This window comes from Cherax quadricarinatus, chromosome 2, assembly GCF_038502225.1.
Source record: "Cherax quadricarinatus isolate ZL_2023a chromosome 2, ASM3850222v1, whole genome shotgun sequence".
NCBI classification, from domain to species: domain Eukaryota; kingdom Metazoa; phylum Arthropoda; class Malacostraca; order Decapoda; family Parastacidae; genus Cherax; species Cherax quadricarinatus.
The window spans coordinates 47,909,127-47,936,127 of NC_091293.1; the positions used below are offsets into that span (position 1 = coordinate 47,909,127).

The 27,001-nt window shown below is 44.6% G+C and overlaps 1 protein-coding gene across 5 annotated transcripts in view; it reads right to left on the reverse strand.

Annotated features, from left to right (window-relative positions):
- LOC128696717 (hematopoietic prostaglandin D synthase-like) overlaps positions 1-27,001 on the reverse strand; it is a 264,923-nt gene that overhangs the window by 113,764 nt on the left and 124,158 nt on the right. For all 5 annotated transcript variants that reach the window (XR_011392372.1, XM_070088190.1, XM_070088186.1 and 2 more), the window contains exon 4: positions 25,558-25,681. Coding sequence is in view for 4 of the 5 variants with exons in the window: in XM_070088190.1 (XP_069944291.1) it covers positions 25,558-25,681 (124 nt within the window). In the remaining variant the exon portion in view is untranslated. The remainder of the gene's footprint in view (positions 1-25,557; positions 25,682-27,001) is intronic.

The following is a 27,001-nucleotide window of genomic DNA, read 5'->3' on the forward strand; positions in this document are numbered from 1 at the left end:
ATTTCTTATTTCTAACCATGGGTCCTAAGAAAGCAAGTGCAAAGGACAGTGCTGAGAAGAAAAAGGGGATGATTTCGATGGAATTAAAGCAGGAAATCATAGATAAACTAGGTGGAGGGTTAGGGACTTGGCCAGGTAGTACCAGCATACTACTTCTACAATATGTACAATACTAAAGCAGAAGGAGTCAGTGACAAAGCGTAGCATTAAGAGTGTAGCCATTATAAGTCACAGCAGTCACAGAAATGAAACTCACTAAGACAATAACAGATGCAATCTTCCCACCAGGATATCAGATCCTGAGGAAAGATAGAAAGAGCAGAGGGGAAGGAGGGGTTGCACTGCTCGTAAAAAAATGATGGAAATTTGAGGAAATGGGAGGCATGGACGAGATTGGAGAAAGAGAATACATAGTAGGTACACTTCAGACTGGGGAGCACAAGGTAGTCATTGCCATGATGTATAATCCATCACAGAACTGCAGGAGGCCAAGAGAGGAATATGAAGAGAGCAACAGAGCAATGGTGGACACACTGGCTGAGGTGGCAAGAAGAGCTCACTCGAGCAGAGCAAAGTTACTGGGTTATGGGCGATTTCAACCACAGGGAAATCGATTGGGAAAACCTGGAGCCACATGGGGGCCCTGAAACATGGAGAGCCAAGATGATGCATGTGATACTGGAAAACCTCATGCATCAACATGTAGGGACACTACCAGAGAGAGAGGGGAGGATGAATCAGCAAGACTGGACCTTGTGTTTACCCTGAGCAGTTCAGACATTGAGGACATCACATATGAGAGGCCCCTCATATGTGATGTCATATGTGACCACGTGGTTCTGTGCTCTGAATACATAGTAGAGTTACAAGTGGATTGAGTAACAGGAGTTGAATGGAAAAAGCCAGACTATAAAAGGGGGGACTAAATAGGTTTGAGGAACTTCCTGCAGGAGGTTCAGTGGGACAGAGAACTGGTAGGAAAGTCAGTAAGCGAAATGGAGTACATAACAAAATGCAAGGAGGCAGTGGAAAGGTTTGTTCCCAGGGGCAACAGAAATAATGGGAAGACAAGAACAAGCTCCTGGTTCACCCGATGGTGTAAGGAGACAAAAGCTAAGTGCACTAGAGAATGAAAAAAGTACAGAAAGCAAAGAACACAGGAAAATAAGGAGATTAGTTGAAGAGCCAGGAACGAGTATGTACAGGTAAGGAGGGAGGCCCAGCGACAGTATGAAAATAACATAGTATCGAAAGTCAAATCTGACCCGAAACTTCTGTATAGCCACATCAAGAGAAGACAACAGTCAAAGACCAGGTGATCAGGCCGAGGAAAGAAGGTGGGGAACTTGCAAGAAACGATCACAAGGTATGTGAGGAGCTCAACATGAGATTTAAGGAAGTATTTAGAGTAGAGACAGGAAGGGCTCTGGCAAGACAGCACGTTGTTGAACACCAACATGGAATATACCAACAAGTGTTGGATGACATACAAACAACGGAGGAGGAGGTGCAGAAGCTGCTAAGTGACCTTGATACCTCAAAGGCGATGGGTCCGGACATCTCCCCGTGGGTCCTTAGAGAAGGAGCAGAGATGCTGTGCGTACCACTAACCACAATCTTCAATACATCCCTGGAAACTGGGCAACTACCTGAGGTATGGAAGATGGCAAATGTAGTCCCCATTTTTAAGAAAGGAGACAGAAATGAGGCACTAAGCTACAGACCAGTGTCTCTGACATGTATAGTATGCAAAGGCATGGAGAAGATTATCAGGAGGAGAGTGATGGAGCACCTGGAACGGAACAAGATTATAAACGACAACCAACACAGATTCATGGACGGCAAATCCTGTGTCACAAACCATCTGGAGTTTTATGACAAAGTAACAGAAGTAAGACAGGAGAGAGAAGGGTGGGTTGATTGTATTTTCCTGGACGGCAGGAAGACCTTCGACACAGTTACTCACAAGAGATTAGTGCAAAAGCTGGAGGATCAGGCGCGTATAACAGGAAGGGCACTGCAGTGGATCAGAGAATACCTGACAGGGAGGCAACAGTGAGTCATGGTACATGATGAGGTATCACAGTGGGCGCCTGTGATGAGCAGGGTCCCACAGGGGTCAGTCCTAGGACCAGTGCTATTTTTCATATGTGAATGACATGATGGAGGGGATAGACTCTGAAGTGTCCCTATTTGCAGATGATGTGAAGTTAATGAGAAGAATTAAATCAGATGAAGATCAGGCAGGACTACAAAGAGACCTGGACAGGCTGGACACATGGTCCAGCAACTGGCTTCTCGAATTCAACCCTGCCAAATGCAAAGTCTTGAAGATTGGGGAAGGGCAAAGAAGACCACAGAGTATAGGCTAGGTGGACAAAGACTACAAACCTCACTCAAGGAGAAAGATCTTGGGGTGACCATAACACCAAGCACATCTTCAGATGCACACATCAACCAGATAACTGCTGCAGCATATGGGCGCCTGGCAAACGTGAGAATAGCATTCCAATACCTTGGTAAGGAATCTTTCAAGACATTGTACACTGTGTACGTCAGGCTCATACTAGAGTATGCAGCACCAGTTTGGAACCCACAGGTCGTCAAGCACATCAAGAAATTAGAGAAAGTACAAAGGTTTGCAACAAGGCTAGTTCCGGAGCTCCGGGGAATGTCCTGCGAAGAAAGGTTGAGGGAAATCAAACTGACGACAGTGGAGGACAGGAGGGTCAGGGGAGACATGATAATGACATGCAAAATACTGTATGGAATAAATAAGGTGGACAGAGGATGTTCCAGAGAGGGGACACAGAAACAAGGGGTCACAATTGGAAGCTGAAGGCTCAAACGAGTCACAGGGATGTTAGGAAGTATTTCTTCAGTCATGGAGTCATTAAGAAGTTGAATAGCCTAGCAAGTGATGTAGTAGAGGCAGGAACCATACATAGTTTTAAGACAAGGTATGACAAAGCTCAGGAAGCAGAGAGAGAGGACCTAGTAGTGCTCAGTGAAGAGGTGGGGCTAAGAGCTGAGTCTTGACCCCTGCAGCCACAATTAGGTGAGTACTCTGACTTTTTTTGGGTTATCCTAGGATCAGATCCTACACATGTAGTCAGGAGCAGGAATGTCCACTGTGGTGGCTCTATAAACTCCAACAGCAACAATGGCCACTGTATCACTAGCCATATACAGTGGTCCCTCGATAATCGTAGGGCTCGAGAGTCGTAATTTCCGGAAATCGTAGCAATATTTTTGTCAAAATATGGGCTCGCTAATCGTAGATTGACTCGCGAATAGTAATTCGTCCGGGACGTGTACTCACACTCTGAGCCGGGGCGGCCTCCCTTTCCAGCCAGTGTGGCATTGTTTACCAGTGAGCGATCGTCCCCTCACTTGCTCATATGAAATATTTCATATTCCATTCATTTTAGTGCTTGCAAGTACTAAATAAGCTACCGTGGCTCCAAAGAAAGCTACTAGTGCCAAGCCTTTGGTAAAGATGAGAAATAGGATTGAATTTAACCTTTAAACTGCCCAAACAGATCTACGTTCACATGCGTATTGCTCCAAAAGTAGATCTACGTTTTTTACATATTTTCAAATATATAAAAAAAAAAAGTAGATCGAAGTTTTTTGCACATTTTCAAATGTAAAAAAAAAAAAGGTCTACGTGTTTTTACATACTTTCAAATGTTGAAAAAACGTAGATCTACGTTTGGACAGTTGAAGGTGTGGAAATTTATTTGGTCCCTAAAGTTCCACAGGACAGATCCAGCATGATCGTAATGGGACGGCTAGGCTGGCTGGCCCTTAAACCCTCCCAAACAAACAGCATTCTCTCTATTTTGGCGTGGATTGTTGGTAGGCATTTATTTAATTTATAGATTTACCCTTCAGGGAAGGAGTAGGTAGTTTTACTGTTAGTACACTAATATTAGGTTTACTAAGGCAACTGTAGATAATAATAATGTAGACCTAAGACCTTAACATAGGTAGTAATAGGCCGATAATGTAGGCAAACACTAGGTTAAGTTAGCTAGGGAGAACTGGCAGCCCTAGCTTGAATGACGAGGCGCGGGTCTCAAAGAAACAATAGCGTCCTTCTTAAGACAGACACCAACTGGACAAGACGTGCCGTGATCAGTAGACGGCACCCCCCGCGTGTCTACACATTTGAGACCTGGGGAAATCTGGTAGAGGCACCTCGATGTACCGTAGATGACCTCCGTCAGACCCATACAGTAAGACAAGACCTCCACTTTATTCCGTAGATTGCTGGCCAGTGTCTGGGGAGATTGTGAGTGAGTTGATCTGTAGGCCCTTTGTGCAGCTGGCAGAGCATGCCCAGTAAGTACCAGTGTCTCGAGGCAGTCTGGAAGCTAGTGTCCGTGTCTGCATAGTTATACTACGGGATACATACCCTCTTGGATATAGGAATTTCTGAGGTGCAGGCAGGACACTAATAACGATTGAATATTGCAGGAATTAAGGCTCCCGGTTGCACGTGGTTTCTGAGGGAAAGTCCAGAGGGGCTAAGGCTAAGCTTAGGGAAGTTGAAGATCAGGATATATGCTGCAACACCAAGTTAGTTAATCCTTTATACGTGCATGCAGGCGAGTTTCTTGCAACATCAATCATTTGTGAAAATCTGTCCTATAAGCCACTTGTGAGGCTGAGGTACCCACCTCAGAGCTCGGTGTCAACAGAGTTTGCCAGGGTAGGTGACTCACTTGGAGGCAGCCGGGCTGTGGCTCGTACGTTGGTTTGCGTGCAGCCAGCAGCAACAGCCTGGTTGATCAGGCTCTGATCCACCAGGAGGCCTGGTCACAGACCGGGCCGTGGGGGCGTTGACCCCTGGAACTCTCTCCAGGTAAACTCCAGGTAAACACCTATCAATATGTTGCCCAGGTTGCCCCAGTTGAATTTACCGACATTTGACGGAACCCTAACTGAGTACATTGTTTTCTGGGATCAGTTTAAAGCCCAGATAGATGACAGGAACGATTTGTCAGATGCTGTCAAATTGCAGTATTTGCGGTCGCAGCTCAAGGGTAAAGCCTTAGACTTGGTCCGGCACTACCAGATTACTGACACTAATTACCAACATGCCAAAGACCAATTAGAAGACATGTTTGGCAACACTGAGGAGATAAAGGTAGCTATACTTTATCGGTTGTTGGATCTAGAGGCTTGCCGACATGACCGTCAAAGCCTAGAGAAGTTCCGTATTGAAGTTATGAGCTTGACAAATAGTTTCAGAGATTTGCATGATGAGGATGATTCAGAATGGGTCCTTAGCCAGGTGATTCAGAGGAAACTGGCTAGCACTACAGTGCATGAGTTGCACTTAAAATATCGGATGAATAGGTTCACGATAAAACAAATTATTGAAGGGTTAGGGGATCTCATATCTCACCTGAGCATAGGTCAGGGGGAGAAATTACCTACCAAGGAGAAGTCGGTTAACTTCCCCAGACATTCGAGAGATAGACCTAAACCACCACCTACTAGGGTCGGCACATATGCCCAGGGCGAGTCCTCCACCCACAGGGCCAAGGGAGAAGCCACTACAGCGGCCAGTAAGAGACGGTGCGTGTTTTGTGAAGAACACGCTAGTTCAGGGTGTCTGAGCTTCACCACCTATAACAAAAGGGTTCAGCAACTAAGGGAGTTGAGACTTTGTTTCAAGTGTTTTGGAGAACATTTTGCCAGGGACTGTAGCGCCCAACTCAATGAGTGTTGGGGCTGCCGGAAAGGTATGCACCACAGTGTACTGTGTCCTAATGACACCGGATCACCACAAGCTAAGGAGAGCAAACTGCAAGAAAGGGCGGAGAGCAAGGACGAGTCGGAAGCTGTGATGAGTGTGGTGAGTGCGGCACCGGGAATTTGTTCTGGGGAGCAGTTTCAAGGTTCGGTGGCCTTGCCCACTATAATGGCGGTGGTTACGAATGGGAAGAAATCTGAAACGACCCGTTTGTTCTTCGACAGTGGGGCACAGAGATCCTTCATAACAGAGAGTCTAGCAATTAGGTTGAAACTGAAGACAGGTGGTAATGTTGACATGAAGGTGGAAGGGTTTGGTGGGGAAGTCCCACGCAGGTCTTATCCAGTAGTCAATGTGACGGTTAGGTTAGCTGGGCATCGACGGGAAATTTCAGCCTTGATAGTGAAGAAGCTGCCCAATATCATTACCACTAAGGGACTGGCCGCAGCAGTCAAACATTTGAGGGAGTTAGGTGTGAAGCTAGCGGAATCAGACATTGCTACAGACAACATTAGTAATGTGGGAATCTTGGTAGGAGGAGATTACATAGACGAGTTCGTGTCTACGAGAAGGGTTATCAAGGAGGGTGTTGGCCTGTACTGGACTCCAGCGGGGTACATCGTAGGAGGCAGGGTACCAGCTCATTTCCCTGCAACCCCGGGAAAGGAGGGCTCCGGTATTACAGCGACTGAGGCTGTACTGGTGATGCGGATTGGGGTGCACGAAGGTCTGTCAGAGACGCAAGTTGGCACATCCGACAGTGAGCCGGTCCATAAACTATCGGACCTGGATGTAGTAGGGATTAAGGGTGACCAGCCGCCCCCCGAACACGAAGAGACGTATCGAGATTACTTGAACCATGTGCAGTTCAGGGACGGGCAGTACTGGGTGCGACTCCCATGGAAGCCGGGGCACCCAACGCTGCCCACTAATTTCAAGAAGGCACGGGGTCAGTTGAATTCATTGGTGAACAGCCTGACCAAGAAGGGTCTGGTGGGGAAATATGATGATATTATTAAGGAACAGCTGGCCCTTGGGTTCATTGAGAAAGTGCCCAATGCCAGCCCTGGGAAAAACACCCATTATCTTCCACACATGGCAGTCACCAAGGAGTCAGTAACCACTCCCATCAGAGTAGTCTTCAACTGCAGCTCACAGGCGAGTCCCCGAGAGCCATCGTTGAACGACTGTCTGCTCACAGGGCCCTCCCTGACGCAGAAATTAGCAGATGTGTTGTTGAGATTCAGGACAGAACAGTACGCCTATGCGGCAGACATTAGCAAAGCCTTCCTACGTATTGGGTTGCAGCCACAAGACAGGGACTACACAAGGTTCTTGTGGTTGACTGACAGGGAGGTGCCCAAGCAAGGGTATGATACCTACAGATTCAGGGCAGTGTTGTTTGGTGCCACTAGTTCACCATTCTTATTACAGGCTACCATGGACTACCACCTTGTGAACTGTAATAGCCCACTTAAAGAATTACTGAAGACCCTATTTTATGTAGACAACATGCAAGGTGCCACCTCAGATGAAAGGCTGTTGATGGACATTTACCGAGAGTCTAATCAGGAGATGCTCTCGGCTAACATGCCACCGAGAGAATGGGTGACAAACAATCCAACATTGCGGGGCACGGTGGAACGTGACTATGCTGGCTACTCAGTACCTGAGGTAACATCAGTGTTGGGATTGGAGTGGGAAATCAAGGAAGACAGACTTAGGCTAAAGAGGAAACCTGATGGGGAAAAGAAGCTGACCAGGAGGTCTTTGCTGAACAAAGTGCAGACTGCCTTCGATCCTTTGGGTTTGTTGACACCCATCACCATTCGAGGGAGGATGCTAGTGCAACAGACCTGGGAGCTGAACCTAGGTTGGGACGACCCACTGCCAGAAACAGTCTGCCAGGAGTGGGATCTGGTTAGCAAAGATCTAGCAGAATTGCATGAGTTCACATTCCCCAGGTCCATCGGGTGCACCGGGCAGGACTATGACTTGCATGTCTTCTGTGATTCCTCCTCCAGGGCCTATGGGGCAGTAGCGTATTTGGTGGCCGGGGACCAGGTCAGTCTGGCCACCAGTCGTGCGCGGGTGACACCCCTGAAGGATTGCTCGATCCCAAAGCTAGAGCTCACGGCGATGTTGCTGGGAGCAAGACTGGGTAAGAACGTAGAGGAGGTGTTGAGTAATCTGAGGGTGACACACACCTATGTATGGACAGACTCAGAGGTGGCCTTACAGTGGGTCCAGAACGACAGGTCTAAGCTCCCCTATGTCAGGAATCGGGTAAAGGAGATATGGGAACTACAGTCAACGTCAACAATTCTGTACATGCCTACAGATCAAAACCCAGCGGACCTGATAAGCCGAGGGGTGACACACAAAAAGCTGAGTAAAAGTGAGATTTGGTTCAAAGGCCCAGACTGGTTACCGGCAAGGGATTGCTGGCCGGAGCAGAAATTCGGGGAGACAACCAGCAGCATAGTACACTTTGCGGGGGAACCCGACACTGAACTATTTGACCCCAGGCGCTACTCCTCTTGGAGGAAACTTATAGGAGTCACAGAAATGGTATTTCGATTTGTGAGGAAGCTGCATGACAAGGTATGCCAAGGTCGACAGTTCTCTCGTGGGTCCCAGAGAATATTGGATAAGGCAGTACCAAAGGGAGAGGTTTCCAGGAGTGCTGGAAGTACTGGCGACCAGGCAGCAGGTTATGGCGTCAGGACACGTGTCCAACGACGACTCGGGGAACAGTAAATTGGTTCACTCATTGGGATTGTTCCTAGATCATGCGGGGCTAATAAGATGCAGGGGAAGAATACAAAACTCTGAGCTCAACTATGGGGCCAAACATCCTGTGCTACTTGGAAAGGAGGGATGGGCATCAGAGCTATTGATACAAGATGCCCATCAGAGGACCTTACATGGAGGGTTTGGAGATACCCTCACCTGCCTACGTCAGAATTACTGGGTACTGAAGGGTCGAGCTGCTGTCAAAAGGGTGCTAAAGAGTTGCACAGTCTGCCAGCGGAACGATGGGAGGACCCTACCATACCCAGGTCCACCACCGCTGCCTCAGGAGTGGGTACATAGTGACAGGCCCTTTGAGACTGTGGGAATAGACTATACTGGGGCTATCACATTGAAGAACCCAGGAGACGATAGGGTGGGCCCTCAGAAAGTATATGTCTGCCTGTTTACTTGTGCCACTACTCGAGCTGTGCATTTGGAGTTGGCAGAAGATATGTCAACAGAGACTTTCATGAAGTTGTTCAGGAGGTTTACAACCAGATTCTCGTGCCCGCGATTGATTATCTCGGACAATGGCACAAGCTTTAGGGTGGCCGATAAAGTTTTCAGGAATCTTAGGGACAACGGAGAAGTACGAGAACACCTGAAGAAAATAGTGCAAGTGGAGGTTCATAGCTCCCAGGGCGCCTTGGCAAGGGGGATTCTATGAACGTATGGTGGGCACAGTCAAAGGGTGCATTCGGAAGGTCTTGCACGGCAGGAGAGTGAGCTTTGATGAACTGAGGACAGTGTTAGTTGAGATAGAGGCAAGAGTCAATAACAGGCCTCTGACCTACGTACAGAATGGGATTGACGAGCAGGAAGCTCTCACCCCCAATCACATGCTGTTTGGAAGGAGGATTGAGCCCTTCCCTGCAATTCTGAGTAAGTCTTCCAAGGAGCTGGATTATTATGGGCCAGATGGTCCCCCCATCAATGAAGAGCTGCACAGGAGTCACAACAGACTGGTGAACATCCTGGACAAATGGAACCAGGTGTGGCGCAGGGATTACTTGACAACCTTGCAGGAACATTTCTATGGTGCCGACCCCGAGGCAAATAAGATGATGCTAAGTGAAGGGGGCCTGGTGCTAGTAGAATCCGAGGCGCCCAGGGCATACTGGCCTCTTGGCCTGGTAGTGTCGACCCACCCAGACAAGGCTGGGCGGTTGAGAATGGTGAAGGTGAGAATGAATGGTGTCGAGACTATAAGACCCATCAACAGGCTTTTACCTCTCGAGGTCCACATGGTGGGACCGGGACATGAGAAATTAGACCAGAGGCTGACAGCTGAGCGGCCGGATGACCCGTCGAACGGCGCTCAAGTCCAGGGCCCACTGGGAGGGCCTGCGGGAGGCAGACTTGATCTAGACTTAGCGCCTACCTTCGCCGGCGGGAGGATGTGGAAATTTATTTGGTCCCTAAAGTTCCACAGGACAGATCCAGCATGGCCGTAACGGGACGGCTGAGCTGGCTGGCCCTTAAACCCTCCCAAACAAACAGCATTCTCTCTATTTTGGCGTGGATTGTTGGTAGGCATTTATTTAATTTATAGATTTACCCTTCAGGGAAGGAGTAGGTAGTTTTACTGTTAGTACACTAATACAGTGGACCCCCGGTTAACGAACTTTTTTCATTCCAGTAGTATGTTCAGGTGCCAGTACTGACCGAATTTTTTCCCATAAGGAATATTGTGAAGTAGATTATTCCATTTCAGACCCCCAAACATACACGTACAAACGCACTTACATAAATACACTTACATAATTGGTCGCATTTGGAGGTGATCGTTATGCGGGGGTCCACTGTATTAGGTTTAGTAAGGCAACTGTAGATATTAATAATGTAGACCTAAGACCTTAACATAGGTAGTAATAGGCCAATAATGTAGGCAAACACTAGGTTAAGTTAGCTAGGGAGAACTGGCAGCCCTAGCTTGAATGACGAGGCACGGGTCTCAAAGACACAATAGCGTCCTTCTTAAGACAGACACCAACTGGACAAGACGTGCCGTGATCAGCAGACGGCGCCCCCTGCATGTCTACACATTTGAGACCTGGGGAAATCTGGTAGAGGCATTACGATTTCTTAAGTCATGTTGACGGCAGTGAAGGGACTTGAGCTAGAGTTCGTCACGGCCACGCTAGCTGGAGATTCGTCTGTAAAACCTTGCATTTGTGGTCACAGAGGTGCCTGTGCTAACCTTCCTATGGTGTAGAAATATACCTAGTTGGATGAATCTTATTGTGGCTAGCTGGTCTAGTGGCTAACACGATGGGCTGGAGTTTTGAGACTCTATGACCGCGGGTTCAATCCCGGCCGGGGGTATGGTTTTTTTGGTAGAGGCACCTCGATGTACCGTAGATGACCTCCGTCAGGCCCATACAGTAAGACGAGACCTCGTAGATTGCTGGCCAGTGTCTGGGGAGATTGTGAGTGAGTTGATCTGTAGGCCCTTTGTGCAGCTGGCAGAGCATGCCCAGTAAGTACCAGTGTCTCAAGGCAGTCTGGAAGCTAGTGTCCGTGTCTGCATAGTTATACTAGGGGATACATACCCTCTTGGATATAGGAATTTCTGAGGTGCAGGCAGGACACTAATAACGATTGAATATTGCAGGAATTAAGGCTCCCGGTTGCACGTGGTTTCTGAGGGAGAGTCCAGAGGGGCTAAGGCTAAGCTTAGGGAAGTTGAAGATCAAGATATATGCTGCAACACCAAGTAAGTTAGTCTTTTATACGTGCATGCAGGCAAGTTTCTTGCAACATCAATCATTTGTGAAAATCTGTCCTATAAGCCACTTGTGAGGCTGAGGTACCCACTTCAGAGCTCGGTGTCAACAGAGTTTGCCAGGGTAGGCGACTCACTTGGAGGCAGTCCACACAAATTTTCACAGAAGGGTTAAGAAAAACATCATTGAACAATAGGAAAGTGGCGTACATGTGGCCGAACTGGCCAGGATGTATAACAAACCCTATACAACCATATCTTCCATTGTGGCCAAGAAAAAATAAATCAAGGATGCTATTGTTGCAAAGGGGGTAAATATCCTGACAAGAATGAGATCACCAGTACTTGAAGAGGTTGACAAGTTATTATTGGTGTGGATAAACGAGAAACAATTAGCAGGAGATGCTCTTATGATGTTGATTATTTGTGAAAAGGCTAGGCAGTTGCATGACGATCTGGTAAGGAAATTGCCTGCAACAAGTACTGATATTTGTAAATTTAAGGCCAGCAAAGGTTGGTTTGAGAGATTTAAGAATCGTAGTGGCATTCACAGTATGGTAAGGCATGGTGAGGCTGCCAGTTAGGACCACAAAACGGCTGAAAAATATGTGCATGAATTCAAGGAGTACATAGAGGCTGAAGGACTGAAACCTGAACAAGTGTTCAGTTGTGATGAAACAGGCCTCTTTTGGAAGAAAATACCAAAGAGAACCTACATTACACAGGAGGAAAAGGCACTGCCAGGACACAAGCCTATGAAACACAGGCTGACGCTCATGTTCTGTGCTAATGCTAGTGGGGATTTCAAAGTGAAGCCGTTACTAGTGTATCATTCTGAAAATCCCAGAGTGTTCAGGAAAAACAATGTTATGAAGAGTAAATTGTGTGTGTTTTGGAAATCTAATAGTAAGGCATGGGTCACGAGGGAAATTTTCGTCGAGTTGTTTAATGAAGTGTTTGGCCCTAGTGTGAAGAATTACCTCCTGGAGAAGAAATTGGATCTCAAGTGCCTGCTAGTAATGGACAATGCACCTGCTCATCCTCCAAACATGGATGACTTAATTTTAGAGGAGTTTGGGTTCATCACAGTAAAGTTCTTGCCCCCGAATACCACTCCTCTCCTCCAGCCCATGGACCAGCAGGTCATTGCACACTTTAAAAAACTCTACAAAAAAGCAATGTTTCAAAGGTTCTTGAATGTGACCTTAGACACTCGCTTGACCCTAAGAGATTTTTGGAGAGAACACGTCAGCATCCTCCATTGCATAACCCTTATAGGTATGGCTTGGGAGGGAGTGACTACCAGGACTTTGAACTCTGCCTGGAGAAAATTGTGGCCAGATTGTGTCAACAAGAGGGATTTTGAAGGGTTTGAGGCTGACCCTGATGAGCCTATGTCTGTTGTAAAATCAATTGTGGCACTGGGGAGTTCCATGGGGTTGGATGTGAGTTTGGAGGATGTGGAAGAGTTGGTGGAAGACCACAACGAAGAGCTCACCACTGAGGAGCTGCAAGAGCTTCAGCAGGAAGAGCAACAGATCGCAGCTCAGAATCCTGCTGGAGAGGAGTAGGAAGAGAGATGGAAGAAGTTGCCTTCTTCAGAAATTAAGGAGATTTTTGCAATGTGGGGTAAGATGGAAAGATTTATGGAGAAACATCACCCTGACAAGGCTGTTGCAAGCCATGTTAGCAACATGTACAGTGACAAAGTCTGGCCCATTTTAGGGAAGTGTTAAAGAGACGCCAGAAACAGAGCTCTCTGGACAGTAATTTTGCGAGACAGGACTCCAGTGACTCTCAAGCTGGTCCTAGTAGCATTAAGAAACAGAGAAGAGAAGTAACCCCAGAAAAGCAATTGGTACCTGAGGTGTTGATGGAAGGGGATTCCCCTTCCAAACTGCAAATAATCCAATCTCTCTCCTCTTCCAGTCTTCCATACACTAAGAAGAATCGCCAATAAAGGTAAGTGTTATGCTGTTAATGTTTCATTCATCATGTCCCATTGTATTGTTGATGTACTACATCTGTATTTCATATAAAAATTTTTTTTGTTTTAATACTTCTGGGTGTCAGGAACGGATTAATTGTATTTACATTATTTCTTATGGGGAAAATTGATTCGAAAATCGTAGATTTCGATAATAGTAACACCTCCAGGAACGGATTAATTACGATAAATGAGGGACCTAGCTTTTCGTAGTTCTCGGCAATCGTAAATTTCGGCAATCATAGGGATATCTTCGTATAAACATAGGCTCACTTTTCATAGGTTGACTTGCGAGCCGTAGTTCGTCCGGGATGAGTACCCATGGCGTGAGTCGTGGCGGCAGCCAGTCTGGCATTGTTTACCAGCGAGCGAAGGTCCCCTCACATGCTTCAGCGAAATATTTCATAATATTCCATTTATTTTAGTGCTTGCAAGTACTAAATAAGCTACCATGGCTCCAAAGAAAGCTCCTAGTGCCAAGCCTGTGGTAAAAAAGGTGAGAAATACGATTGAATTTAAGAAAACCATCATTGAACAATATGAAAGTGGTACAAGTGTGGCCGAAAAAGGAAATCAAGGACACTGTTGTTGCAAAGGGGGGGTAACTATGCTGACAAAAATGAGATCACCAGTACTCCAAGAGGTTGAGAAGTTATTATTGGTGTGGATAAATGAAGGAGGGGTGTTAATGTTGCAGTTTAAAAACTGTAGTGTAAAGCACCCTTCTGGCAAGACAGTGATGGAGTGAATGATGGTGAAAGTTTTTCTTTTTCGGGCCACCCTGCCTTGGTGGGAATCGGCCAGTGTGATAATAAAAAAAAATAAAATAAATGAGAAACAATTAGCAGGAGATACTCTTATGACTACGATTATTTGTGAAAAGGCTAGGCAGTTGCATGACGATTTGGTAAAGAAATTGCCTGCAACTAGTGGTGATGTGAGTGAATTTAAGGCCAGCAAAGGTTGGTTTGAGAGATTTAAGAACCGTACTGGCATACACAGTGTGGTAAGGCATGGTGAGGCTGCCAGTTCGGACCACAAGGCGGCTGAAAAATATGTGCATGAATTCAAGGAGTACATAGAAGCTGAAGGACTGAAACCTGAACAAGTATTCAGTTGTGACAAAACAGGCCTCTTTTGGAAGAAAATGCCAAAGAGGACCTTCATTACATAGGAGGAAAAGGCAATGCCAGGACACAAGCCTATGAAAGACAGGCTGACGCTAATGTTCTGTGCTAATGCTAGTGGGGATTTCAAAGTGAAGCCATTACTAGTGTACCATTCTGAAAATCCCAGAGTGTTCAGGAAAAACAATGTTATGAAGAGTAAATTGTGTGTGTTTTGGAAATCTAATAGTAAGGCATGGGTCACAAGGGAAATTTTTGTCGAGTGGTTCAATGAAGTGTTTGGCCCTAGTGTGAAAGAGTATCTCCTGGAAAAGAAATTTGATCTCAAGTGCCTGCTAGTAATGGACAATGCACCTGCTCATCCTCCAAACTTGGATGACTTAATTTTCGAGGAGTTTGGGTTCATCACAGTAAAGTTCTTGCCCCCGAATACCACTCCTCTCCTCCAGCCCATAGACCAGCAGGTCATTGCAAACTTTAAAAAGCTCTACACAAAAGCAATGTTTCACAGGTGCTTGACTGTGACCACACTCGCTTGACCCTAAGGGAATTTTGGAAAGAACACTTCAGCATCCTCCATTGCATAACCCTTATAGGTATGGCTTGGGAGGGAGTGACTACCAGGACTTTGAACTCTGCCTGGAGAAAATTGTGGCCAGATTGTGTCAAGAGGGATTTTGAATGGTTTGGGACTGACCCTGATGAGCCTATGTCTGTTGTAAAATCAATTGTGGCACTGGGGAGTTCCATGGGGTTGGATGTGAGTTTGGAGGATGTGGAAGGATTGGTGGAAGACCACAATGAGGAGCTCACCACAGAGGAGCTGCAAGAGCTTCAGCAGGAAGAGCAACAGATCACAGCTCAGAATCTTGCTGCAGAGGAGGAGGAAGAGAGATGGGAGAAGGTACCTTCTTCAGAAATTAAGGACATTTTTGCAATGTGGGGTAAGATTGAAAGATTTATGGAGAAACATCACCCTAACAAGGTTGTTGCAAGCCATGTTGGCAACATGTATAGTGACAAAGTCTTGGGCCATATTAGGGAAGTGTTAAAGAGACGCCAGAAACAGAGCTGTCCGGACAGTTATTTTGCGAGACAGGACTCCAGTGACTCTCAGGTGGCATTAAGAAACAGAGAAGAGAAGCAACCCCAGAAAAGCAATTGGTACCTGAGGTGTTGATAGAAGGGGATTCCCCTTCCAAACTATAAACAATCCACTCTCCTCCTCCAGTCTCCCATGCACTAAGAAGAATCTCCAATAAAGGTAAGTGTTATGCTGTTAATGTTCCATTCATCATTTCCCATTGTATTGTTTATGTACTACAAATATATTTTATGTAAAAAATTTTTTGTTTTAATACTTCTGGGTGTCAGGAACGAATTAATTGTATTTACATTATTTCTTATGGGGAAAATTGATTCGCAAATCGTAAATTTCATTTATAGTAGCTCCTCCAGGAACGGATTAATTACGAAAAACGAGGGACCACTGTATACAGATCTCTTCTTGATGTACCCCATGTCCATATCACACTGAAAAAGCTATGCACATACAGGGCCCCAAAATTTGGAATTCATTACCAGAAAATACTAAAGAAACCTGGTCTGAAAATCAGTTTAAGACTCTTCTCAAAAGCCACTTACTCACCCTAGACTAAGTACTCAATATTTAACTTTACCAATATTTATTTATTTATTTATTTATTTATTTATTTATAATTTGAAACATACATACAGAGGTACAAAAAATACAGGTAAGAGCAGCATGCCAAAGCCACTTGTATGCATAGCATTACGGGCAGGCTTATCACCTAAATCTTAAAACTTCAAGACTAGACGACCAAGTTCATACATTGGCTAATACTACATAGTGGTATAAATACCTTCCCAAAAACAGTACAGTGGACCCTTGGCTAATGAATGCACTGCATAATGTTCAATCTGCCCAACGAAGCGTTTGAGCGTAAAAATTTTGGCCTGGCTAACGATAAAAAAACTCATCCAACGTGATTCGTCCTGTGTGCATCCACGTGTGGCCTGAGCGCACCTCAGCTGCCCCGTGTGTGCCAGTGTTTACATGCCAGCCAGTGCGGTTGCATCTATGCATACATTCGGTACATTTCATATTATAACAGTGTTTTTAGTGCTTGTAACTGCAAAATAAGTCGCTATGGGCCCCAAGAAGAAAGAGATAATTGCAAATTACAAAAGTGGAGTGCGTGTCTCGGAGCTGGCCAGGTTGTATATCAAACCCCAGTCACCCATCGCTACTATCTTGGCCAACAAAATGGCAATCAAGGAAGCTGTTCTTGAGAAAGGTGCAAGTTTGTTTACGAAACAGAGATCGCAAGTACTCGAAGATGTTGAGAGACTGTTATTGGTGTGGATAAACGAAAAACAGATAGCAGGAGATAGTGTCTCTCAAGTGATCATATGTGAAAAGGCTAGGAAGTTGCATGATGATTTAACCCTTTGAGGGTTTTGGTCGTACTAGTACGTCTTACGCGTAGGGTTTTTTGACGTACTAGTACGCATAAATTCTAGCGGCCTCAAATCTAGTGGGAGAAAGCTGGTAGGCCTTCATATGAAAGAATGGGTCTATGTGGTCAGTGTGCACAGTCTAAAAAAAATCCTGCAGCACACAGTGCATAATGAGAAAAAAAAAACTTTGGCCATTTTTTTGGAATAAATCAGCGACTTTGCAGTGTATTTTCGTATGGTATTTATTGTTGTATTCTAGTTTTCTTGGTCTCATTTTATAGAATGGAAGACATATTACAGAAATTGAGATGATTTTGACTGGTTTTACAATGAAAGGTGCCTTGAAATTGAGCTCAAAGTAGCAGAAATGTTCGATTTTTACCAAACTTCAAAAGTAAACAAATCGTGCCAAGCGTGCAATACACGTCAACTGGTGAGTCTGATATTCTTTCACAAGTGCACCAATAATATTTATACCATTTTTTACACTAATGCAGTAGTCTGCATAACAGTAAATCTTTGAATTTTTGTGAGAATAAAAATTCAAAGTGGAAAGCAAAAGAATATAAGAGGGGCCTTGAGACGTGACTAATGACTAGAGGAAATGTCATTTTAGTGCCAGGAATGTCTTTCTTGTTTATTCTGGACCCTATTCGGAAATTGGCATCTTTTGAAATTTGTGTGAAATTGGCAAAATTGCTAAATTCTGACCACTGTACTGGATAGTTGAATTTATAAATGGGTGGTTTCTTGCACCCATTCGATAGAAAAAATGGAGTTCTAGCGAAATATTCATGTTTTTTGTCGACTAGTACAGTGAAATTGGCCGAAAATGGGGCTCAAAGTGGGCAAAATCGCCGATGCGTAAACATCGCCAAGACTGCTAACTTTGCGAGAGCATAATTCCGTAAGTTTTCTATCAAATTTCAAATTTTTGGTGTCTTTATGATCGGGAAAAGATTCTCTATCTTTTCATAAGAGAAAATAATTTTTTTTTTTTTTTAAATTTGGCCGACCCTGAGAACGAGTTTCGGAGAGGGCCTGTCGACCCTCAAAGGGTTAATTAAAAAAATGCCTGCAACTAGTGGTGATGTGAGTGAATTTAAGGCCAGCAAAGGTTGGTTTGAGAGATACAAGAATCGTAGTGGCATACATAGTGTGATAAGGCATGGTGAGGCTGCCAGTTCGGACCAAAAAGCGGCTGAAAAATATGTGCAGGAATTCAAGGAGTACATAGAGGCTGAAGGATTGAAACCCCCAACAAGTGTTTAATTGTGACGAAACTGGCCTGTTTTGGAAGAAAATGCCAAACAGGACCTACATTACTCGGGAGGAAAAGGCACTCCCAGGACATAAGCCTATGAAAGACAGGCATACTCTTTTGTTGTGTGGTAATGCTAGTGGTGATTGCAAAGTGAAGCCTTTATTGTTGTATCACTCTGAAACTCCCAGAGTGTTCAGGAAAAACAATGTCCTGAAGGCTAATTTGTGTGATGTGGAGGGCAAACAGTAAGGCATGGGTCACTAGGGACTTTTTCTTTGGCTGGTTTCACCATGTATTTGCCCCCACTGTGAAAAATTACCTGCTGGTATTATACAGTGCTGCTGGTCATCCTTCATACTTGGCGCTTTGGCCACTCAGCAAAATATTGCAGGTCACTGGCAGAATGCTCGGTCTGTGGTGCAGCTGATCATAACAGTCCATCCTGCAGCCAACCACGCACTTGCCTTAACTGTAAAGGGGCACCCTGCATATTCTCACCTCTTAAAGGGGGAGAGAGACTCCTTGGTGTGGTGAAGAGACTCTTGGTCTGAGGAATTAGACCTTTTGATCTGCTTCCTCAGACCGAACCTAATTACCCCCCCCCCCAGTTCCCCCTTCTCTATCCCATCCTCCCCATCACCCCTTTTCCCTTTCCTCATCCCTCTCAACCCTACCTTTTCTTCATCCTGTTTGTAGCCTCTGGGGGTTGTCTCCTCTGGCACTATGGTTTCTAGGTAGGGGGAAGTGTGCCGGGGTCTATATGGCTCTGTGGGGTTCCTTGGGAGTGATGCAGTTTGCCATGGAATCTGGATCATTTGGAGGCACCCTGTTCCCTTCCCGGATTTCCAGGAGGTAGGGCGGGGTGTTCTGCAGGTGACAGGTGTATCTCCAGAGGCTGCCTGTTAGTTCTGGGAGGTGGCAGCTGAAGGAGGTATGCTTTGTGGTGGGTATCCGACTGCCCTCTCTTTTGTCTGCTGAGGTGGCTCGGTGGATGTGAGGTTGCTATCCCAGAACGCTGGTTTACTGCCGTGAATGGTAGGGTATGGCATGGGTTCCATGCTGCATCTGCACTGCTGGCAGCATCGAGGTCCTCTTGGATGAGAGGAAGAACTTACGGCCCTTTCATGACTTCTAGTAACTGTCCCTCTTCGTTTTTTTTTGTTTTGTCTTTTTTTTTCCTTAAAACAATAAGAAAGAAGTACCAACATAATGGAGTCTTCATTCTGTGACCGCCATCCTCCTGCCAGGCCCCTTTTTGTTACTGCACCCTATTCTGATCCAGCTTTGTTACTGGACCATTCTCCAGACTTTCCCCATACCCCTGTACCTCCTGTTTACCTGGAGTTTACCTGGAGAGAGTTCCGGGGGTCAATGCCCCCACGGCCCGGTCTGTGACCAGGCCTCCTGGTGTATCAGAGCCTGATCAACCAGGCTGTTGCTGCTGGCTGCATGCAAACCAACGTACGAGCCACAGCCCGGCTGGTCAGGAACCGACTTTAGGTGCTTGTCCAGTGCCAGCTTGAAGACTGCCAGGGGTCTGTTGGTAATCCCCCTTATGTATGCTGGGAGGCAGTTGAACAGTCTTGGGCCCCTGACACTTATTGTATGGTCTCTTAGCGTGCTAGTGACACCCCTGCTTTTCATTGGGGGGATGTTGCATCGTCTGCCAAGTCTTTTGCTTTCGTAGTGAGTGATTTTTGTGTGCAAGTTCGGTACTAGTCCCTCTAGGATTGATTTTCCAGGTGTATATAATCATGTATCTCTCCCGCCTGCATTCCAGGGAATAGAGTTTTAGGAACCTCAAGCGCTCCCAGTAATTGAGGTGTTTTATCTCCGTTATGCGCGCCGTGAAGGTTCTCTGTACATTTTCTAGGTCAGCAATTTCACCTGCCTTGAAAGGTGCTGTTAGTGTGCAGCAATATTCCAGCCTAGGTAGAACAAGTGACCTGAAGAGTGTCATCATGGGCTTGGCCTCCTGAGGTTTTGAAGGTTTTCATTATCCATCCTGTCATTTTTCTAGCAGATGCGATTGATACAATGTTATGGTCCTTGAAGGTGAGATCCTCCGACATGATCACTCCCAGGTCTTTGATGTTGGTGTTTCGCTCTATTTTGTGGCCAGAATTTGTTTTGTACTCTGATGAAGATTTAATTTCCTCGTGTTTACCATATCTGAGTAATTGAAATTTCTCATCGTTGTAACTTGTTATGATTGTGACCAGACTTACCTGGAGTTCATTACCTTTGTAAATTGTGAGTTCATTACCTTTGTAAATTGTGAGTTCATTACCTTTGTAAATTGTGAGTTCATTACCTTTGTAAATTGTGAGTTCATTGCCTCTGTAACTTGCTCAGCTATCAAAACTTTGGAGTCCAGTCCCTGGACCAATTATGTACCTCTGTAATCTTTTGACTACCGCCCACAGGATGGGTATGGGGTGCATAATAAACATATTAAACTTAAACTTGAACTTCATATTGTTTTCTGCAGCCCACTGAAAGATTCGGTTGATGTCCGCCTGGAGCCTTGCAGTGTGTGCAATGGAAGACACTGTCATGCAGATTCGGGTGTCATCTGCAAAGGAAGACACGGTGCTCTGGCTGACATCCTTGTCTATGTCAGATATGAGGATGAGGAACAAGATGGGAGCGAGTACTGTGCCTTGTGGAATAGCTTTTCACCATAGCTGCCTCGGACTTTACTCTGTTGAAGACTACTCTCTGTGTTCTGTTAGTGAGGAAATTATAGATCCATCGACCGACTTTTCCTGTTATTCCTTTAGCACGCATTTTGTGTGCTATTACACCATGGTCACACTTGTCGAAGGCTTTTGCAAAGTCTGTATATATTACATCTGCATTCTTTTTATCTTCTAGTGCATTTAGGACCTTGTCGTAGTGATCCAATAGTTGAGACAGACAGGAGCGACCTGTTCTAAACCCATGTTGCCCTGGGTTGTGTAACTGATGGGTTTCTAGATGGGTGGTGATCTTGCTTCTTAGGACTCTTTCAAAGATTATGATATGGGATGTTAGTGCTATCAGTCTGTAGTTCTTTGCTGTTGCTTTACTGCCCCTTTGTGGAGTGGGGCTATGTCTGTTGTTTTTAGTAACTGTGGGACGACCCCCGTGTCCATGCTCCCTCTCCATAGGATGGAAAAGGCTCGGGATAGGGGCTTCTTGCAGTTCTTGATGAACATGGAGTTCCATGAGTCTGGCCCTGGGGCAGAGTGCATGGGCATGTCATTTATCGCCTGTTCGAAGTCATTTGGCGTCAGGATAACATCGGATAGGCTTGTGTTAACCAAATTTTGTGGCTCTCTCATAAAAAATTAATTTTGATCTTCGACTCTCAGTCTGGTTAGCGGCTTGCTAAAAATTGAGTCATATTGGGACTTGAGTAGCTCACTCATTTCCTTGCTGTCATCTGTGTAGGACCCATCTTGTTTAAGTAGGGGCCCAATACTGGAAGTTGTTCTCGACTTTGATTTGGCATAGGAGAAGAAATACTTTGGGTTTCTTTCGATTTCATTTATGGCTTTTAGTTCTTCCCGCGATTCCTGACTCCTATAAGATTCCTTTAGCTTAAGTTCGATGCTTGCTATTTCTCTGACCAGTGTCTCCCTACGCATTTCAGATATATTGACCTCTTTTAGCCACTCTGTTATTCTTTTCCGTCGCCTGTGAAGGGAGCGCCTGTCTCTTTCTATTTTACATCTACGACTCCTTTTTCTTAGAGGAATAAGCCTTGTGCATACATCGAGTGCCACCAAGTTAATCTGTTCTAGGCATAAGTTGGGGTCTGTGTTGCTTAGTATATCTTCCCAGCTTATATCGGTTAGGACTTGGTTTACTTGGTCCCACTTTGTTTTTGTTATTGAAGTTGAAATGGTGAATACCCCCTCGTGACTAGTCACATTATGTCAGTCTGGGGCTCCACGTATACATGTCTGAACCTCAGTTATATTGTGATCTGAGTATATTGTTTTTGATATGGTGACATTTCTTATCAGATCATCATTGTTAGTGAAGATGAGGTCTAGTGTATTCTCCAGTCTAGTAGGCTCTGTTATTTGCTAGTTTAAATTGAATTGTGTGCAGAGATTTAAAAGCTCGTGTGAGTGTGAGTTTTCATAAGAGCTGCCTCCTGGTGTTATTACTGCAACAATATTATTTGCTATATTCCTCCATTTTAGGTGCCTTAAGTTGAAATCCCCCAGGAGCAAGATGTTGGGTGCAGGAGCTGGAAGATTTTCCAGACAATGGTCAATTTTTAGCAGCTGTTCCTGGAATTGCTGGGATGTTGCATCTGGAGGCTTGTAGACTACCACAATGACTAGGTTTTGGTTCTTGACCTTTACTGCTAAAACTTCCACTACATCATTTGAGGCATTTAGCAGTTCTGTGCAAACAAGTGACTTTGCAATGTACAGGCCAACCCCCCCCCCCCTTTTGCCTGTTCACTCTGTCACATCTGTATAGGTTGTAACCTGGGATCCATATTTCGTTGTCCAAGTGATCCTTTATGTGGGTCTCAGTGATAGCCGCGAACATTGCCTTTGCCTCTGCAAGCAGTCCACGGATGAAAGGTATTTTGTTGTTTGTTGCTGGCGTTAGACCCTGTATATTTGCAAAGAAGAATGTCATCGGACTGGTTGTATTGTTGGTACTGGGGGGGGGGGGATTTTTTTTCCGGCATTAGTATCTGTATCTGTTGGTTTGGAGTGGAGGCCATCGACTGTGGTTCCACTCCAGGAATGACTGAATTTGGTGTACGATTTCTGCCATTTCCTGCCAGTTTTTTTTCCTTCCTGGCACTAAAAAACCTCTCCCTCTTGAGTGGCTGTGGCTACCCAGGTTTTCCCATGGCCTGGATGTTTTGTATCTTTTTGTACCCTTTAGATGGTGTGCCTGGCAATTTAAGTTATAGCACAGTCTTTCCTGTACTGAAGAGGTACACATTTCAGGGTGAAAAAGCTTACAGGAAGGGAGTTTGCATTTTCCTGTTGTCATATGGGCATGGCATTTTCTAGGGTGGGCATAGTTGCACGTCCCGTCTGTTTTTCCAGATTTCCCATGTTTACAGATACCGAGTGCATAGTATGTGCACAGGCTTGGTTTCCGTTTGCCTTGGGTTTCTGTGACTGTATTCCCTGTTGGTGCATATTTCCCTGTCTTATTCCTATCCTCCCTAGCACCAACAATGGAGCTCCCACCAGTTGTTTTTGGTAATATATCCTCACTATTGCTAGTGGAGTCCTCTTGTTTGCTATTTCCTGTGGTATTTCTAGTTTGCAATATTGGTTTTATCTTATCTTTGACTACACTTGTTTCTCCACTACGGCTCCTGTCCCCTATGAGGTCATTTATATGTACCTACCTTCGCACCCATTGGCAGCAACGTTGGTTTGATCTGCTCCATGACAAACTTCATTCTATTAAACCGAGTATAGGTTTCTGGCTGTCTTGTCATCAGTGTTGGGGTTGGGTGAGACTCCCGTCTTTGCATTGGCCACACTGGTCTTATGGGTATCTCATGGAGAGGTCCCCTGTTCCTCTCTGTGAGAATTGTCATGTTCCAGTATCTGTTAGCCAGATTCTGTTGGACTGCCCACTCTATCAACGAGCACGCAGAATTTACCTCCAACATCGTCTCCGCACTGCTGCTCTTTCTTTACCTTCCCTTCTTGCTGATGAACCCTCCTTTAATCCAGACTCGTTAACTTTTTGACAGCAACTGATTTACTACACAAATTCTGGTGATGCCTCTAGCACTCTCCTCTCCTTCCTCCAGGTAAACTCCAGTCCTTTCTACCTTAATCTCTAGCTACCCTCTACCCCTGCACTATCCACTGCCCCGCTGCACTCCATAACCTAATCATCCCTCTCCCTCTTGCTACCCATTACCCCTGCATCCTTCCCTGCCCTTTGCATCGTATAACCCTTGTTGTTTAGCACTTCTTTTCTATTATAATAACGGAGATTGTATATATTTTTCAGCCTTCCCAGTTCCTCTTTGCAACTTGATCCTGTTCATCAGAGATTACATTTGTGCCAGAGTGCCTTTTCATTCTTTCCAAATCAAAAGCCTGTATACAAAAGCCGACATTATGCTGATTGCTGTTTTGTCCACTTCCCTTACCTTTATTACCTTGTATTTAATATGTTCCTTTAATTTCCGTATTCCGTATTCTTGGCAGGTTCTGGCAATTCAGGTTTGTTCTTCCCTTCCGTGCCTGAGAGCTCTCATGTTCACTACAAACTTGTGCTCACTCTTGAAAATTTTCAGTCGCATTCTAGTACCATGATATCGCTCCAAATTCCCAGGAGTAGGATATACGTATAGCTGTTTTTTGAAACAGTAATCAGCATTTTCATGGAAGAGTTGCATGCAACACTCATACACTTTGCAACCATGTACACCTTATTCATTGTTGTTTTAGACTCCCAAAGTGTATCACAAGCTACCCAGATATTTGACTCCTTATATTACATTGTATTTCATGTAAAAAAATAGTTATGTTTCACTTCCAGCAAGCACAAAAGTCATGTTTTTAACTGGGTCCCTGGTTGAAATGATGCTCAAGGAAACGAGCACGGGAACTTAACTATTCATTTCACTGTTTACGACCTACCAGTCTCTAATGTGAGTGTTCTTTTCTCAGACTATTTTCCAATACTCAGGAACCTCAAAACAGCTGGCGACAATGTTGGTCTGAGAGCGCAACTTGTTTTCCAGCAACCTGCGACTGGGTTCCTGGCCATCTCTGGCTCTGAATTACGAATCTGAAGGTCAAAAGTGGGTACTACATGGAGAGACACTTGGCACCCAGGTCAACCTATAGGTTCATCATATCTCAACAGTCTGTCCTCTCTATCACAGAACATGCAGAAGGCACTTTAGATATTTGTTAAACACTGACGTGCTCACTCTGATTGACCTCATCTGCCTAAAAAGTCCCTTACAACTTTGCCTTTACCTCTCGCTTTTTAACGTAAATTAAATTGTTGCAACACTTTTAACATTAATTTTGTGCCCGTAATAACCCTCAACTCCACTAAACCTTCCATTACGCATCACCATACAATGATGTATTACCCATATGAATCTAGCGCTGTTTTTAGTAAAATATTGTTCATTGTTATTAATTTTTATTTTTTGTTTGTAGAAATGATTGAGGAATAAAATGACACCATAATCGCAATTTCCATATTTTTCGTATTATTTTATTCAACTAATGCAAACCACCATCCTTAAATTTACATACATGACTATTGCTGGAATGACTTTGACTACTAAAAAAATTAATTAAAAAAATTATGTAAATCATAACACTAACAAATTATCAAAGTGTGACTGAAAATGTTTAGAATGCTGTGTGTTATAAATACATATCAGATATGCATTACCTTATCTCCACAGAACCACTCTCGCCCGTCAAGTCTGCGGTCCAGCTCCCTCATGACGGGTGGCAGTGTGCTGGTGTAGAACTCTGTTGCTAACATCTTCGCCTTTTCCACATCACCAGCAAGTCTGTTGAAAAAAATTAATTTAGATACAAAGTGTGGTGTAATTTTGCATTCATATTTTTTTTTTATATCGGCTGTCATTCCACGGGGAAGTGAAACAGAACTCTTCCTCCGTAATCCATGCGTGTCGTAAGAGGCGACTAAAATGCTGGGAGCAAGGCACTAGTAACTCCTGTATAAATTACGGTGGGATACGGCCGGTGTGTTAAAAAAAAAAATCGGCCGTCTCCCAGTAAGATAGGGAAATCCAAACTGAAAGGGAAATTTTTACACTTACAAGTTGAAAAATGTTTGCATAAAAACTGTTCGAATTTTAATACAAAATTACATGTGTAGAGGAAGTAGTGTTACTAGGAGAGTATACTCGGGTAGCTTGTTTATGTTGCTTAGTGAACGGAGGTTTGAGCCTCCATCATTTCATATGGTGAATGATCCACACAGGTTTAGCACTTATTATATTCAGGGGAAGCCAAACCTGTAGGGGTTATACAGCGCTTGGGGAAATAGTAGGCAATCAGATTCGATCCATGAAAGAGGCAGTCAGGTCCAATTCCTTAAATCAAAAGCATACTGGCATTAGAAAACCTGCCTTGGTCACGTAATGGTAGTGGTAATAGTAGTAGTAGAAGTCATAGTAGTAGTAGTAGTAGTATATTCGTTAAGAAGCTTTGAAACTCGACAGGATCATACAGCGTCTGAAAAATGGAAGGCAATCAGGTTTGATTCAAGGAAGAAGCTAACCCTGATCACTTTAGATCATAACCCCTTCACTGGCATTAAAGAGCCCCTCTTGAAGGAAGCACTTCACAAAAATATATTAAAAGCTTAATTATCCAAACTACAGTAAATAGTTTACAAATGATAATATAGCACGAACTCTGTGTAGTACAGAATTTATTTTCGAATATAACAAATGTAAAGTTAAACAAAGAATAGTTTAACCAGTAATGATTTTTGTCATTACATCAGGTGAAAGTAATGCTGGTGGTATTTGTTAGTGCGTTAGGGTAAAGTTACGCTGATTTTTAAGTTAAACTACAAAATGGATCAAATGTAGATTCAGCCCATAGTAAACGTAATGTTTGTAAATTAAAATGAACCAAAAAAAATGGATGCTGCATGACTCATGTGAGTCATACAACCCTCTCATACAGCGCTTAGTTTTTATTGTAAGAATAATAATAATAAGTAATGCAGTACAAGAGTAGTAAGATGTGCAGACTAAAATTATTTGTATATGTACCTTCAGGTAGGCTGGATGCCAGTGAGAGGCTCTGGATCAAAGGAATTGGTCGTATCCAGTCCTCAGGCCTTGTAAGACTCC